Here is a 17,968-nt window from a genome sequence, read left to right as displayed (position 1 = left end):
CCTATCCACAGCTTCTAGCCCTCAGAACACTCTCTTAACCTGAGGTTTTCTTCCTTCAGCTCCCAAAGTGCCTCAACAAACTCATCATCCGCGTCCCAAACCTGAAACCACAGGAGTCCTGAAGCCCTTCAGACTGAACTGTGTAAATGTGTAAATCCTGACTAAGCCCATCCCGTGGGGTCCAGAGAAAATGAGGGAGCAAGTCAGGGTTAGCAGCTTTTTCTACTCTAGAGTAGCCAGTGAGAACGTGGTTGGGGGGCTTTAGGTGGTAGCTGAATTACTTACGCTTGTGAATTAGAATCTTCTCTCTAAATGTTTGATTTCTCATTCAATTCTATTCATCCTTTAAATATTGAACATATGTGGTAGAATGAAATAGCTACAGAACGAATGTATGTTTGGGTAAATAAGAAGTTGTTGTTGTTATGTGCCAGGCACTATTGTCAGTACTTCATTTTTTTCCATTTTTTCCATTTTTTTAAATTTGAATTCAATTAACATATAATGAATTATTGGTTTAAGAGGTAGAGATTATTTCTTGTTAACTACAAAGTTAAGGCATAATGAAGGTCTAGGGCAGAAGTTGGCAAACATTTTCTATAAAGGGCTAGATAGTCAATATTTGGGGCTTTGTGAGCATATTTTGCATATTTTTCCTTTTGTTTTTTTTACAACCACTTAAAGAATGGAAAAAAGTCATCCTTAGCTCTCATGGGCTATATGAAAATAAGCCATGGGTGAGATTTGGCCTATGGGCCATCATTTGTCAACCCTTGATTTAAAGAAACAATAAGGGAAGGACTGAGCGTTGAAATCACCGTAGATCTGGGTGACTGGGGAGTAGGAGGATGGGGAAGTACGCAAGAGACGGACACATGGGCAGGGCCGGTGAGGAGAGACAGAGGCTTCTCTGAGCAGTTGAGGCTGTCCGGTTTCTAAGTGTTGATCAGAACATTTCCCTGAGGCTGCTGCAGCTAAATGGGCCCAAAGGACCAGCTGAAAAGGTATTTTGAATGTTGGACTTAGGAGTTTGAATTTCATGTGAGAATCATCAGTATCTGTATATGGTCATGCTTTCCCCGCTTACCCTGCTAAAGCTCAGACTGAGAGCCTGCCCCTTATCCTGCTCTCTTAGGAGCCTAATCCTAATCCTAAAAGCCTAATCCTATGAGGCAAAGTTTGTTGTCTCTTTCCAAAGATGAGTTTCCAGCAAGACTGGTATGGTCTATTTTGGTACACTAGGTATTTGGTACACTGACACTAGGATCATGAAAGAGTGAGACACTTCACGGGCACTTCACAGGGACAATTGTCTACTACAAAGATAACCCCTACTAAGTGATAAATTGGTACCCAAGTGCAGAGAGACTCCATATCCCTCAACTCAGAAAGTTAATAGATTTTGCTTTGTACTCCAGATGAATTATTACTTAGGTGCAATTATTTTTGCAGTTCTGAGATTGTGTAAATGTTTAACATTTCTTTTTTTCTTTTTTTTTTTTTACTATTTTCGGTCAGTTCCTGCTATAGTCCTTAAACCAGTCACTCCTAAGAAAGGGGCTCCAGGGACTGCATTTGGTAATGCCACTTTCTAACCTTCAGGAAGAGCTTTTCCTGCTCATTGTCAAACCCATTCCACTCATTGCCATTCACTTACATTCTTTATCTTTTGAGTTGAACATGCATAAAACAAATTACTTCTTGTTCTTAAGAAATCCATGCCTGAATCTAGTTTGGGATATCTTCCCGCCCTGTAACTTACTTTAAATTTTTTTCATGCCACCTTCTATTTTCAGCTTAATCTGAATTCTCTGTTAAGGCAAATTTCATATATTCATGTGAGCACCTGATCCTGATCTATGCTAACCAAGCTGTGACAGGGAAGTTTCTTAATATATCCTTTGTACATATATCTTTTTTATCTACCTGTTTTTTTGTTAACTTTTGAGTAACATGTTTTTAGTGAATTGTCTAACAGACACTGTAGTCAAACATAGTAAGTTTAAATAGTAAGCCCCATCCTTAGGGTAAATCTGACTACCCCTTACTCTCCACCATAGTTTAGAAATGATTTTTAACCTTTTTAATGCAGTGGGGGGACTGCATGATATGGTATGATGATATGATAAAGGGGTGCTTGCCTAGCTCAGTCAGTGGAGTGTGTGACTCTTGATCTTGGGGTCACAGGTTTGAGCCCCACGCTGAGTGTAGAGATTACTTTAAAAAATAAAATCTTTAAAAAAATGATAAAAAATACCAATCTTGACTCTCTGAATTAATAACTTCATTTTTATGTCAATTTTGCCCCCCAAAGTATCAATAACAGAAGAAGATACAGTAGCATAGTAGGGGCAAATTTTTCACACTAGAAACATAAATTTTATGAAACTCAAGAAAAATCTGTCAAGCCGTAGAAAACAAAGAATTTTCTTAAACCTCATAATTTGCAGAACCATAAACCTTATCTTTTTCCACTTCCAAAAACATCCCAATGGACACTTCATTCACAAACCAAACTTAAAACCACCCCAAGTCCAGATGAACCTGGGACTACGCCAGATGAAACCTCAGTCCTTGGTTTCGGAGCCTGAGAGCCTGTTACTGGCTGAAAGTGTAAACCCACATACCCTCTAGTGAGGGAATCATGAAGAGTCCTTCCGCCTTCAGGGTTGGCGAGTAGTACATGTTCGGAAGATATATAATGTTTCCTCTAGCTCAGGGTAGTAGGAAACACGTTTTACTTCATCTTCAGGCTAGCTGAACACAGAACCTTTTTCTGCATACAAAGCCTACAGAAGGAAAATAAGGCAGGGTGTTTTTGCAAATTGAAGATTTTGGGGGGTATTTCAACATTAAGTGTTAGGCTCATCATATAAGGTCTTAAAGAAGTAAAGCATCATTTTGGACCTCAGTAGGTCAGGAAAGGAGTTTAAGTCTTGATGTCACATCAGAATTTGTACAAGTGGACAGGTGAGAGTGAACAAAGACAAAAAAAAAAAAAAAAAAAAGGATATATCTAGCGGGAACCAGAGGGGCAGAGGTTCTTCTTCTTTGGAGAGTCAGTCAAAACTTCTTGTTGGTGATTCCACATTTGGATAAAACCACAAGAAATTGAAGGAGGGCTTGAATGTTCCATTCAGGAGTCTGATGTTGTTGTCACAAGCATCAGAAACATTTTCTTTCCACACTGGATGAAGTTTTCCCTGTACCGAGAGTGGACGGCTGCTTTACTGGATGCCAAAGACCGAGTGGTGCCCCTGACTTGGTCCTCTTGAATACCCTTCTTTGGACACAAGTCACAAGATCTTTCCAAAGCTGAGTTCTCAGCAAGATCATCGTAGCCATTTTTGGTTATTTGTGTGATGGCTGCTTGGATCTGTAGGAATTCTTTCTGCAACCATAATTTGATAAACATAGTAGATGTCTTCTTTATTCAGCACCCACTAAAGTGCAAGTTAGTCTTTTACATGCTTTTCAAGATGGTTAGGAATGTATTTAGGTAAAAGCCTAAAAATGTCCTAGAGTCTACCATGTTAGATGCAAATAATCAAGTACTAACTAGTAGAACTGTTTCCCTCTTGTGGTGCTAAACAGAGACTACAAGTAATGACTATCTCATGAGACGAAGAAGTCCTGAACTGTAGTTTAGCAAAGTCTGGACAAAACAATTGACTTCCCTTTGTATTAGCTTGCTAAGGCTGCCATAACAACATAGACCGGTTGGCTTAAACAATAGAAATCGATTTCTCACAGCTCTGGAGGCTGGAAATTTAAGATGATGGTATTAGCAGTTTTAATGTCTCCTGAGGCCTTTCTCCTTGGCTTGTAGATGGCCTCATTTTGCTGTGTCCTCACATGGCCTTTCCTCTATGTGTGAGCATCCCTTATGTGTCTCTCTATTCTTATAAGGTCATCAGTCATACTGGATTAGGGACCTACTCTTAAAACCCCATCTAATCTTAATTGCCTCTTCAAAGCTCCTATCTCCAAATACAGTCACATTTGGGAGTTAAGGCTTCAACATAGGAATTTGGGGGAGATACAGTTCACTCCACAGTCTACTTCATCTAGAAATTAAAGTAATAATTCTAGATGAAATACTATACTGACAAAATACATTTTGAAGTGAATTTCATAGCTCCTTATACATTTTTTAAAAACCTCTTTTGCTTATTTTATTACTTCAGTTCCTGTTACAGACCTTGAACCTATTACTCTTAGAACTGAGACATCTGGGACAATATTAGGTAACGATTCTGTGCAATTCCCAAATGCTTTTGCTGCTTATTGTACATTCCGTTCAGTCTCCATTTCCTGGCTTTTCCTCCTTCATGAGACAGCCACCATCATCCTCTGTTGCCATTCAGTCACTTCATCTGAAGAATCCTGAAGCCTCTTAAAAACAAGTTTCCTATTGTTTTTATGAGAGCAGACATTAGCTTAATCCAAAACATTGGTTCCATTTGGTATGTTTGTCATTGTCATGTTATCTCGTGCTTCATTGAACAGTGTTCTGTGTTAAAGCCAAATTTAAAACAAATTGGGATCTGTTTCTTATCTAGGCTGATCAACAGTAATAGCTATTCTTACGCTCCTTTGCCTGTCTAGGTTGCTAAGTTTTTAAAAAATTATTTGCATGATATGTTTGTTTCTTTGTTGGTGCTTTAAGTAATGACATGTTTTATTACTAACTTGACAAATAGGAAATTACCTAAACCCAAAATTTTAAATGACGAGCCCTCAGTGTGACCCTAACCTCCCCTCCCTAGCACCAGAGTTGAGCCCTCCTTCCCATTTTTTCCCCAATGAGGAAATTCTGTGAGTGTTTAATTACAAGTGCTAATCTTTATGCCTTGAATGAAAAACTGAGCTACATACATGAGCTTGCGGGCAAAATACCACCAATGATAAAAAGAAGACACATTGCCATAAAAGCATTAAAAATATTAAATTACAGAAAATGTCCTGTAACTTTTGAAAATCTTAACAGCTCTTGGAAAAACCTCTCCTCAGAATCCAGAGCCTTAAGACCTAGAGTAACGCAAAGCTTTTCTTTCTTCAGCTACTAAAACATCACAAAGACCCCGTCGTCCACGTCCCAGACCTAAAACCACACCAAGCCTTCAAGTACCTCAGACCAAATCCGGTAAATGTGTGATTCCTTGGTTTAAGGGTGAGCCCAAGTAGTCCCAGTAGGAACCCAAAACAGTGCCAAGCTGTTAGTGGCTCTAAGTGTGAGGTCATGAGCCATGATCAGTAATGTCTGCTTTGCCGGGGTGTCAGAGAATGTGGCTGGGTGCAATATATTTGGTACCAGAATATCTTACTCTATGTGAGAGTCTTCTTTGATATGCATTTAGTATATTTCTTGCTATCAACTTCCATTCAAATTTTATTATACATCTTCCTTAGCAGAGCTAATATATTCAGTTCAAGTAAACAAAAAATTATAAGTCCCTTGTATATTTTTGGACCAATATTGACAATTGTGGGTGATATGCCAGCAGTGGGAGACTTTCTAAAACAGTAGAGTTGGGTATATGTTTGCATGATACATTAAATATTGACGTTGCAAAGAGGAAAAGATCAAGGTTGACTAGACTTGGACGTTGGGCCTACTAAAGGATTTCAATAAATGGAGGGAAAAGTGAACCAAGGCAGAAGGGCTAGACATGTAAGGTGGTAGAGGGTTAGCCACAGTGGCAGTCCAGTGTGCCTAAAACAGACTGTCCTACTTCTAGATGGCCAAAACAAGGTTATTGATGATGCTGCATTTGGAAGAGTCCAGACAGCCAACTGAAAGAGAATTTTGAGGACCTAATTCAGGAGTTTAGTTTTGATACAGAGACATCAACTGTCTTTGATTTCTGCTTTATCTGGGCTTCAGATAAAGCCAGACAGATGCTCTCCTGAGTATTACAGACTGAGTGACCATCTTTATTCTGCTCTCATGTGCCATGGTTTGGATGAGTTCTCAGAATGATCAACATAGTCCACTTCAATGATTAGCTTTTATATCTGTTTCAAACTTATAAACTGTTTATTGTATCCATGTTTACTTAAACATAGTAAGTATACATTTTCAGCTTCCATAGAAATACAGATTGATCAGATTTTTTAAAAGACAATTTCTTTTCTAACTGTATGTTAGGTCAATGAATAAGAATATGTTCTAGTGCAGAGTTTTCTATATCAGAATCCATTAGCTAAAACCTAGCAGAATTTCATGTTGACTTCTTTAAGACAATCAAGATAGTTCAAAGGCTAAGCCTAAGACTATGACTATAGTTTGGCCAAATCTTCAAAGAAGAATCACCTACTCTTTCCTTCAGTTAGGAGGTTAATTTTTTTTGTTTGTTTTTGTAGAAGGATTGATACACAAGTAGATTTGCTTAGATGTGAATGTTCTGACTTTTCATGTGTTTTAAAATTTCTTTAATTTACTGTATTTTGGGGGCAGTTCCTGCTACAGTTCTTGAACCTGAGGCCCCAGGAACAACATTAGGTAATAATATATTATCTTTTCAACAAGATTTACTCTGCTTTTGTCAAACCTAGAGTTTCATCTTGTTTTATGTGACCATATGTCATTCTTTTTGGACATTCATTTACATTCTTAAAATTATGAAAACTCTTAAAACTATCTGCCATTTTTAAGAGAACCAGTCATACATGAACGTACTTCAGGACATTTATTTGCCATGTAACCTATTTGAAATTTGTTCACGTTATTTTGTGTTTTATTTAAGCCATCTTGGTGGTAAAAAAAAAAAAAAACTCATTTTCAAACATACTATGGGTTTCTACCTCTTATCTATAAAGGCAGATAAAGCCAAATAATAGCTATCATGGGGCCAAGAGGATCCATTTATCTCACATCTATGTTTCTACCTTTTATTTTTCTATTTGTGTGATATTGTTTTGTTTTATTTCTATTTAGGTAATGATGTTTGTTCTTGTTTTAGTAGTTACATAGAAAGTGTGGAAAGATGAAAAAATTGGAATTATAAATCTCAGATATAATATGACCATCCTTCATAATACATTAAAATTTAGCAATGGTTCTTAACCTTTATGTTGCCCAATTAACCCACTCTATGACACCTCGATTATAATTACTAATCTTTATTTCTTGAATTAAAGAGGGATTTTTTTTCTCCAAAGAATCTTGTATGGTAAAAGAAATTATATAAGAAGTATACATGACAAAAATCTCAAACTAAAAAGGCACATGTCTAACAAGTTGTAGAAAATCTAGAATCATATTTTCACCTCTCATTGCTTCCAGAACTGAAGTAATGTGGTTGTGTAGTAACCCTACAATTTCTTCCTTCAGCCTCTGAAACATCACAACAGACACGTCGTCCACGTCCCAGACCAAAAACCACACCAAGTCTTGAAGCTTCTGAGTTCAAACCAGGTAAACAAGTGTTCCTGGTTTAGAGTTTCAGCAGCCTAACCCAACAGGGTCTCAAGAGTAATTCCAGTGTTTGGAAGTAATGAATAGGCCCCATAAAAGTAAAGATATAACTTGTGTTAAACAGCAGTTCCCACTACAGAGATGGCAAGAGGAACACAGTATTGGGAAATCTGTGGGGCAACTGAATGCCTCATGCTTCTTGAGTGAAATCTTATTCTGTCACTGTACATTTTATTAATTTCCATTTATGTCTTGAAAATAAAACTTCTTTAGAAAAATTAGGCATATTCAGTTCAAATTAACAAATAGTATCTTCAGTATCCCCAGGTCATATTAGCACCTTTGGGGGTATAAATTAGGTGTGGGAGACATGTTTTAGTCGTCAAACCTGCAAGAAAGGTAAGAACAAAAGATAAGATAGATGGCATTAGACAGCATGTATGCAAAGACAAGATCAAGATTGATTTCTGGGTGCTATCAACAAAATGTGCTAGGTACATAAATATGTAGGTCTGGAAAAGATAAACAGTGGAGCCTTGAAACCACCGTAGTACACAGATAAGTAGAAAGAGAGGTAGGAATAAAATCAGAAAGAGTGGATATAAGTGAGACCAACCAAAGGAGAAAGTCTAACTGTAGTACTAGTATAAAAGATGTCTCACTAGACAGTGATAGTCAAATCTTTCTGAATCTTGATTGGTCCATGGATTCTCATGATAGAGATTCTTAGGCATTTGATGGAGCAGTTGAGATTTGATCAAGTGGACATTTGTAAGCTCTTTGTTGCACATGAAGGCATGTTCCTTCTTTGCTTAGAATGAAGGGATAACCTGCTCAGTTCATCATGCTGCAGCCTCCCATTCTTTCCAAAGTTAAGTTGTTAGTAATACCCACACATCCTGCTTTGACTCATTAGTTAGAATCAGATCATCAAAGGAGGAATAAGGAAATAGTTACCTCACTTAGGTATGGCCAAATTTTAGGAAATTGGTGGTCTACATTTTTAGTTGAACAGTTTTTAGAAGTTGCTACATAGTTCTAGAAAGTATATGAATAAGATTCATTTTGAAGTAAATGTTTTGAGGGTTTTTAAATTTTTAAGCAATCATTTTGTTTATTTTTAATACTTTTGGTCAGTTCCTACTGCAGACCTTGAACCTGTTGTGTTCAGAACTGAGACATGGGTAACAACACAAGGTAATAACACATGCTCCTCAGTAAGTACCTTCCCTTCTGATTTCACACTCATTCCATCAACATCATAGCTACAGGTTCTTTTACTTCATAAGGACTACATCATCCTCTGTTGTCACTCCATGAAATTCTTTATCCTAAAATTTTGAGGACTCTGACTCTTAAAACAAGTTATCCCTTGTTTTTAAGAGAGTCATGCATAAACCTAACTCAGGTCATCTGTTGTACAAGTAACCACCTGAAATTGTTCTGTCATCTCATGTGCTTTTTAACCATGTTTTGTTAAAGCTGGGTTTAAAAAGCAGTTCCTTTGATGCTACTGACTGTTATGGTATCAGGAAATTTCTTTGTGCATCTGAAGTTCTTTTTTTTTTTTAACTCTCTAATATCTGTCCTTTGATAAATATTTTAATTAATTATATGGCCTTATCTTAGTAAGCTGTCAGAGTTTGTATCTGACTATGGCTGCCCCATAATATTTCTGCAGTGGGACTTACCCTTTTGTTCAATAGAAGAGAACTATGAACACTATTTCACTTCTTGAATTAATAACTTAATGCTGTATGACTCATTCTCAATGAACTTGCATTTATAAAAGAATATATATTACTATATTAAGGGTGAAAGTTTCAAATTAAAAGGTTGATAAGACAAATTTACTAATGTAACTTTAGAAAACCTGGAGTCATGTGTCATGCTACCCTTAGCTTCTAAACTATGGACTCTGTAGTAACCAAAGGTTTTCTTTCTTCAGCTCCTAAAACATCAAAACGGACCCGTCGTCCACATCCCAAACATAAAACTACACCAACTTCTGAAGCACCTCAAACAAAACTGGGTAATTGTGGGTTTCTGGTTAAAGGAGTGAATCTTACCAGCTCTTGGGAGTCTGGGATTGATGCCGGTGGGAGGAGTGATAGCCCATGTGAGCCCAGTAACTGGTGAAGGCACAAGATGATCTACACTGATCCCACCATTGACTTAGCAAAGGAAAACATTGTTTGGGGAGACATCTATGGCAACTGGGTTCCTCATGCTTTGTGCATAAAGATCGTCTATTTTAATATGTATTTTGTTACTCTTGCTTATTTCATTCCATACTTCTCTAGAAGACAAAATGTCTTAAATAGAACCAATTATCTTTATTTTAAGAAACATTAAGTGCCTTTTATTTCCCCCCAGAGCTACATCAACAGCTGTGAGGATATCACAGATGTAGGTAGCTTGTTTTTACTTCTCAGTCTCTACTATAGTCAAAGTCAAAACCTGCCCCAATAGGAAACATTCAAAGATTGAACCAAGGCAATGTGTCGTGCCAATCAAGATTATTTTTTTGCAAGTGTTATAAACCCCTATGCAATTAGAGAGAAGTTTGTGAAGGCCAGGAATGAGGAGTTAGGAAGAAAGCGGGAAATCTTAGAATTGAACAGAGGCAAAAAGTAGGTATTGAGGCCAGCCTGAGGGCACAGGCCTCCTGGAACAAGGGAAGTACTGCTTTTAAGTGGTAATGATAGTGAGTTTGGAAGGGTCCCTAAGAGCAGTTGAAGAAAGTTCTTGAAGGTATGACTCAGAAGTTTGGATCTGAACCTAGAAGCATTCATGGTCTTTCCTGCAACCTCTTCCACATGTATAGGGTACCACATTTTTGTGTTTAGAGCAGAGGGCTGCTCTACTGGGCACCACACACTGAGTGGTTGTTCCTTATCCTAATTAGTTGAATACCTTTGCATCATGTGAGTTCTCAGCCCATTTCTACTCATGAGTTCTCAACAAGATGAGCATGGTTAGCTTTGCTTTGTTCTTTTCTATGCCTCCTTTCAAACATAAAGGCCATTTACTGTGTCCATCTTATTTAGACATCCTATCTTCTTAAAGCTTCCACAGAAAAGGCAACAATTGCCAGAACACTTTTATTAGTATATATCTGGTAAAATGTTTAAACAAGTTTCCTAGGGCAATAGTTGGAATTGGGTACTTAAACACCTAAGAGAATATTGTGTTGACTTTGAGATGCTTAGCAGACTATGTAGGCTATCACTGACTATTTCCTAAAAGAATGTTTACCTGGTTATAGGATGGCCAAATCTTTAAGTATTTAATTTCAGAAAAAAATTTAGTTGCTATACATTTATTGAAGCAATGTTATACTGGTTAGATTTAATTTGCTGACTTTTCACAAGTGTTTATTTCATTGCTTTTCATTAGTTCCTACTACAGATTTTGAACCTGGCCCTCTTAGAACTAAAGCTCCAGAAATCGTGGGTAATGAGAATGTGTGTCCTTCAAATAGTGCTTTTCCTGCCCATTGTCATACCAGTGTGGCCACAGGTCCTGCGGCACCTTAAAACCATTTTAACACCCTCTGTTGTCTTCCATTGCAGTCTTCACCTTGAAATTACGCTAAGCTCTATATCATCTGTTAAACTTAAGAAAACTGTGAATATGCTAATTGCAAGGCATCAAAGTGCCATGTAACTTGTTCATTGTTGTTTCATGTGATCATGTGTATGTGCCAAAACAGCACTGACTACTTCAAGCTTTGTTTCAAACATGAATTTCCATCCCTTATTTGCACTGCTTACCCTTCATTGATTGCAGAAATACCATGTTCTTGAATCATTTTTTATTGCATTAGGATCTGTGTGATTATACTGATGGATCTATTGTTTCAAAAAACAAGGTTTTTAGTTCATTGTCAAAATTTTAAATGTGTCTAAGTCTTGAAAGTTTAAATAATAGGCTTTTGTGATAGAGTAGGATGATTCTTTCTTCTTTGCTAAGAGAATTTAACAGTGTTTCTTAACTTTTCTTGAGTCAAAGACTACTCTGAAACATTGATGAGCACACTGCTTTATGTATTGATCCTCATGCTTTCAAATAAATAAGCTCATTATTATACCCATGATTATTTAAATAATAAGCATTTGTCTCAACTTGTACAGAAGTACTAGTAGAATGACAAATGCTTTTTCCAGTAGAGTTAGCAAAGTATAAATATATATAAATGTGTAAAAAAGTTAGTCTAGCAAAGTTTTACATATTAGCAATGATCAGATATTCAAACATCTAGGAGAACTTCTTATGGATCACAGTGATATTTCACAGAGTACAATGCTGTATCTATTTTATGAGATTAATGGGTACTTTGCCAGAGTATGGTCAAATCTTCAGAGTAAGTGTTTCTTTTCTGTCAGTCCTAAAGCTTAAAAATTGACTTTTGCACGGTTAGTCTTCAAGTGAATTTTTAAAATCTCTTTGGTTTATTATTTTTTACCAGTTCTTCCTACAGCCCTTGAACCCGTCACTCTTAGAACCAAGGCTCCAGAAACATTAGGTAATGATATTCTGCATTCTTCAACAGTTTTTTCCTGCTCATCATCAACCCATTCTATCATAATCATAATCACTTCGTCACCAGCTTTATAAAACTGTTTTGTAATCTGCTGTCCTTCAACTTCATTTTTTTTTTTCTTCTTAAGGGCATTGAAAACTTTTTTTTTTAAAGATTTTATTTATTTATTTGACAGAGACACAGCGAGAGAGGGAACACAAGCAGGGAGAGTGGGGGAGGGAGAAGCAGGCTTCATGCCAAGGAGGGAGCCTGATGCGGGGCTGGATCCCAGGATCCTGGGATCATGACCTGAGCCAAAGGCAGATACTTAACGACTGAGCCACCCAAGTGCCCCAAGGGCACTGAAAACTCTTAAAAGAAGTTATCTATTGTTTTTAAAAGCTATGCATGGACCTAGGAATATCTGTCAACTATGTAATCTTGAGCCTGTTTTATTTATTTTTGTCTAAACAGGGCTCAAATTTAAAGCTGAGTTTTAAAGTCGGTAATGTCTGTATCTTCTCTTGACCAAGCAAATGATAACAATTCGCATGGTATCATAGATTCTTTGGAAAAGTTCTATTTCTTGGTGTGAAACCTATAACCCCGCTACCTACAGCATGGCTAGAGTCCGTAATTACCTTCTTTTAAAGCTAGAGATTTATGAGTTTCCTCACTCCTTGACTTAACTTTATGTGTGAGTTTTCTCTCTCAAGAATCTTTGGTGATTAAAAAAAATAGTTAACAAAATAGGAGAAAATATTTCAATCTTGAGATACATATGCCTTGAACTTCAAGGCAATATGATGCATTTTAGAAAATCTAGGGCCTTATTTCCAAAACCACCTTCACTGGAGTAATCCAAAGTTTCATCCTTCAGCTCCTAAAACAGTACAACGAACCCGTCGTCCACGTCCCAGACCTAAAACCACATCAAGCCCTGAGACACCTCAGACCAAACAGGGTAAATATGTTATTCCATGGTTTGAGGGGTGAACCCTAGCAGTCCGTCCCAGTGGGGTCTCAGGGAAATGCCTCTGATGGGAAGTAACAGCCTTCATGTTCTCTAAAAGTCAAAGCATGAGGTATGGTTAACAAGTAATTTTTGAGTGAAATTTTTGGTCTCTTTAAAGATGTGTTTAAAGCAAGATTGGCATAGTTACTCATAGCTATTTATTGCTATATCTGCATTTAAACACATGGTCTATTTATTGTGGTCATGATTACATAAACATAGGGTTTTTTTTTCAGCTTTCAAAAACTGCAACAAGTTACTTTCATACATATTTTCATATATCTATTGCCTAAACAGAATTTCCAAAGCAAACTTTTATATTGGTTAGAATCAGAAAATCAAACACCTAGAAAAACCTCATGCAGAATTTAAAGTTTGTGACTACCTTCTACAATGAATAGTTCCTAACTAGTGTGACCAAATCCTCAAAAAGAAACTGCTTCCTGTCAATTCAAAAGTTTAAAAAAATTGTCATTTGAAGCTAAAGTTTTGAAAGAAAAATTAAGATTTTCTACGTGTTTAAACTTTCTCATGTTCATGTTGTTGCTTTTGGTTAGTTCCTGCTACAAGCTTTGAACCTGTTATTCATAGTTCTCAGGCTCCAGAAACAGCATTAGGTAATGATTTTTGTGACCTCATCATATGCTTTTTTATTCATATGATAGTCGATCACTGTCACGGCCAGAGTTGCCCCTGCTTCCTTAGACTGCTGTTGTTTTGTTTCATACTTCATCTTAATCTTCATCTTAAGATTAAGAATCTTAGTCAAGATTCTTAATTGAAGTGCTACCTCTTGTTTTTAACAGATGTCCCTGGACCCAGGTGAGGAAATCTATCTGCCATGAAACCCCATTTAAAATTTCATTATCTGATGCAGGGAAGTGTCTGAAGTCCAAATTACAACCCATCTATTTGGTATTTAGAGCTATAAAATGATGATAATTAAATACCATGAAATTTTTCTGAGCAACTTACTTTCTATAAGATTTTTGAGACATTCTCATTATTCTCTTCCTAATTTAAAAGATGATTTCCCCCCTTTAAATTATTAAATACCAAAAAAAATTGTTTCCTGGGTGTGCCAATCCTAGTAAATCTAAGTTACAGGATTTCCTCACCATGGATGAATTTGGTTATTCTTTATCTTCCACCACAGTTTAATATTGGTTCTTAATCTTTGCCAAGTAAGAATCTCTGAGCATCTAATTATATTGATATCTATTCCTATTCCTTTAATTAATAAATTTTGTTATTTTCATTTTCAAAACACCCTTAGTGGTGATAAGCAAATTAGATTCATAAAGTAAAAATTTTCAAACTTAGGTAATAAACTCAAGAAAACCTAATATGTCTTAGAAAACATAGGTCTATGTACAATGCTTTTGAGGTTTCTAGACCTATAAACACAATAGCAACCCAAGATTTTCTTCCTGGAGTTTCAAAAACATGGGGGAAAAAAATCCATTCTCCTCCCAAACTTTAAACTTCCCAAAGTTTCACAGTTGAAACCAAGAAACTCAATGATTTCCTAGTTTGAGTCCTTCTGGCTTATTGCAGTTGGATCCCAGGAGTGACAATGATGTGGCTTGTTAACTTTCACTTCCCACCTCTATGCCCTCTAAGAGAGAGGAGGCACAAATTGTGGTTAGCATCTTTACAATCGCATATTGACCAGAAGGTTCATGGTTGGGAGAGATCTAGGGTAGCCAAAATCATCATGTGTCCTGCATAAGGATTGTCTCCAACAAAAGTTGTATCTTATTCAGCTCTCTTACCATTCCATTTATCTTTTTAAAAATTAGCAGTACTTCTTTGGCTTAGTAAATAAAAATTTCCTTGCCTTCTGTGTTCCCAGCCCCATATTAACAGTTGAGTGGATGGGGTGAGGTGAGGAACAGAGGTAGAGATCAAAAGTAAGAACATGTTTTACTTCTTGAAAAGAGTACAATAGAATTGTGAGGAAACCCTGTTTTCAAGGGGTTTTTGTTGTTGTTTTAGATATAAGGCAATTTGCTCATATAGAAGCAGCTTATTGAGTGGTTAAAAATATGTAGAGAAAATATTTAAACAAGTCAAAGATTTATGTGGACTGATAGATAACAGTTGGACTTTGAAATAACTTCAGTTTTTTGCATTAGTAGATGGAAGGGTAGGAATAGCAAAAATAAAATGAAAACTTAGTACCTATTGAGTAGATGGAAGGGTAGGAATAGCAAAAATAAAACAAAAACTCAATACCTATTAGTAGATGGAAGGGTAGGAATAGCAAAAATAAAATGAAAACTCAAACTAGAACACAGAACAAAGCACTCCTAGATGGTACTAAACATTTTGGTAATGATAAGCTCATAAAATCAGTGGTAGGAAGCTCTTAGAAAGCCCTCGTGGGAATTCAGATTCAGATATAAAAGTCAGTGAGAACCTATTTTTTTTCCCAAATTTTTTATATAACGATGTCAGATGGTAAATATTTTATACTTTGTAGGCCATTCAGTCTCTGTCACAAATACTTGATTCTTTTTTTAAATTTTTTATTGTTATGTTAATCACCATATATTACATCATTAGTTTTGGATGTAGTGTTCCATGATTCATTATTTGCGTATAACACCCAGTGCTCCATGCAGTACGTGCCCTCTTTAATACCCATCACCAGGCTAACCCATCCCCCTACCCTCCTCCCCTCTAGAACCCTCAGTTTGTTTTTCAGAGACCATCATCTCTCATGGTTCGTCTCCCCTTCTGACTTACTCCCCTTCATTCTTCCTCTCCTGCTATCTTCTTCTTTTTCTTTTTTCTTAAAGTATGTTGCGTTATTTGTTTCAGAAGTACAAATACTTGATTCTAATGTAGTATCTCAATTGAAGGCAACCAAAAGCAACATGTAAATGATATGTAAATATGCCTTGAATCATCTTAGTTTGTGGGTGTGGTTGTGTTCCAATAAAGCGTTACTTGGATTTTATACCATTTTCACATGTCATAAAATATTACTTTTAATTTTTTTCCATCACAGAAAAATACAAAAGCCATTCTTAGCTCACAGGTCAGGCAAAGGGCTGGATTGCGAGGACCATAGTTTGCCAATGGCTGCTTTAAATAATGTATACTCTGCATGGCTCTCCATAGCCCTGTGATTTTGAAGATCTGTGCATTTCAGTTCATTGCTACCTTTATCTAAAATCTGTGAAATATCCGTAATTACTTTGACAACTTAGATGCTCTTCTTTCAGCTCCCACTGAACTGCAAACTCTTATTTTGAAACCAGTGACATCACCAAGCCTAGAAATGACACAGAGTCAACCTGGTAATTAGACTGTTTTAACTGTCTGGGTACAATGTGAGCTTCAAGGGACATATTCCAATTATTCCAAGTGTTGATTTCTAAATATAAAAAACAAATAATACACATTTAATAACTCTATATATGTACATGCTCTTTCCGTGATTGCATACTGGTATTAACTTGGTAATTTATTCATAGTAATTGCTATTCAACTGATAAACATACTTCATTTCATTGTGTTTACTCTGTATCACATAGAGAATAATCAAGTATGTGATTAAGTAGTCAATAAAACCACTTAGAAGAACTGATTTTATTCATTATTCTTATGTTTCACTACAAGCTTGTAGTTCTCTTTAGTAATAAGTTAAATTTGTGCTCTGCTATGTGAAAAGAATGCTAGTTCGGTTGTGACCATCAAGGAAGGAGAAAGTGCTCACTTCAGTAAAGATAACAAAACCACCCTATATAGTATTGCCCTTCAAAATTGAAAACAAATATTTTAAGTTAGCATTGTGGTTACTAACCCTGACATATATTTTGAAACACAAGATCTTACTTTTTTTCTAGTTTAGGATTATAATTTCTTTTCATCTCCTTTGTGCATCTTGTAATTAGCTAAATGACATTTTGGTGCTCATGACGGTAAACGTCTACTTGTTAATAGTTACCTACAACAGTTAGAAAATTGTGACTTCAATTCAGTTATTGGAGCTTCCCTCAGTGTCATTAATAATATTGTTGTTATCCTAACAGCCAACATTGAGCTTCTATAGGTGCAAGACACTTTTTTTAAAGATTTTATTTATTTATTTGAGAGAGAGAGAATGAGATAGAGAGAGAGAGCATGAGAGGGTCAGAGGGAGAAGCAGACTCCCTGCTTAGCAGGGAGCCCAATGCGGGACTCGATCCCGGGACTCCAGGATCATGACCTGAGCCGAAGGCAGTCGCTTAACCAACTGAGCCACCCAGGCACCCCACAAGATGCTTTTCTAAATACTTAGTTTGTATGCATTCATTTGATGCTGCCGACAACCCATCCTTGATCAACTATATCATTTTGTGTTCTTTGCTAGTTTCTGAAGTCCTGGAATCGGTTACATTAAGCACTGAGTCATCAAAGGAAGCTCTAGGTAAAAATGTTTCCCAATGCACAGATATATGTGCATTTCCATCTCATTTCCGAAGTCATCTTTGGATGTCCTCACACTTTGTGACATTTCGTAGCTCCTCACATCTTGTCTGTGTTCGTCCAGTGAATCTTAAAAGTCACATGTTACATACAGCACATTGTGCTGGTGCCTGGTATATTGCTATGCAAGTTTCACAATTGCCTTAGCTCCCTTTCACTCTGAATGTGAGATTTAATTTTTTAATATTCTGACCATTCTTTAAATATGAATATGCACATCCTAGTTTTCATGTTTCTATTGTTTTTAGTATTCATCCTTATGCTTTTCAAGGACTCACTCTTTGTCTTTTTCTTACTAGAATCCTTAAAACATGTAAGGAAGTGACATTACCTGCTTTGCTCCAGGTAGAAGTTGCTGAAGACACTGCTGGTTGTGGTGTGTGTACACATGCCCACACTGAACACTTGCCTTGATTTTCCACCTTCATCTCTGCCCTCTTAAATTGCAGTCATCTTCCTAATCTACCTAAATGTTATGTATTCTGATGAATGTACCAACTTAAGATAACAAACCGCTGTTTTCAAATTA

General features: G+C 36.6%; 1 protein-coding gene across 10 annotated transcripts in view; it reads left to right on the top strand.

Annotated features, from left to right (window-relative positions):
* Positions 1-17,968, top strand: part of ABI3BP (ABI family member 3 binding protein) — a 238,011-nt gene that overhangs the window by 151,582 nt on the left and 68,461 nt on the right. For 7 of the 10 annotated variants that reach the window (XM_073892686.1, XM_073892671.1, XM_073892668.1 and 4 more), the window contains 12 exons: positions 4,188-4,247; positions 5,063-5,146; positions 6,461-6,505; positions 7,337-7,420; positions 8,558-8,617; positions 9,369-9,452; positions 10,820-10,876; positions 11,892-11,948; positions 12,826-12,909; positions 13,518-13,577; positions 16,194-16,268; positions 17,324-17,380. The exons of 1 other annotated variant lie outside the window; for it this stretch is intronic. In XM_073892686.1, coding sequence (XP_073748787.1) covers positions 4,188-4,247; positions 5,063-5,146; positions 6,461-6,505; positions 7,337-7,420; positions 8,558-8,617; positions 9,369-9,452; positions 10,820-10,876; positions 11,892-11,948; positions 12,826-12,909; positions 13,518-13,577; positions 16,194-16,268; positions 17,324-17,380 — 807 coding nt within the window. The remainder of the gene's footprint in view (positions 1-4,187; positions 4,248-5,062; positions 5,147-6,460; positions 6,506-7,336; positions 7,421-8,557; positions 8,618-9,368; positions 9,453-10,819; positions 10,877-11,891; positions 11,949-12,825; positions 12,910-13,517; positions 13,578-16,193; positions 16,269-17,323; positions 17,381-17,968) is intronic. 2 more of the 10 variants (XM_073892688.1, XM_073892678.1) reach the window with 1 other exon arrangement.

This window comes from Callorhinus ursinus, unplaced genomic scaffold (assembly GCF_003265705.2).
Source record: "Callorhinus ursinus isolate GAN/ISIS: 27379988/994484 unplaced genomic scaffold, GSC_fseal_2.0 scaffold1, whole genome shotgun sequence".
Lineage (NCBI taxonomy): Eukaryota > Metazoa > Chordata > Mammalia > Carnivora > Otariidae > Callorhinus > Callorhinus ursinus.
The sequence above is the reverse complement of the archived record's forward strand: the minus strand, read 5'-3'. Positions and strand labels throughout refer to the sequence as shown.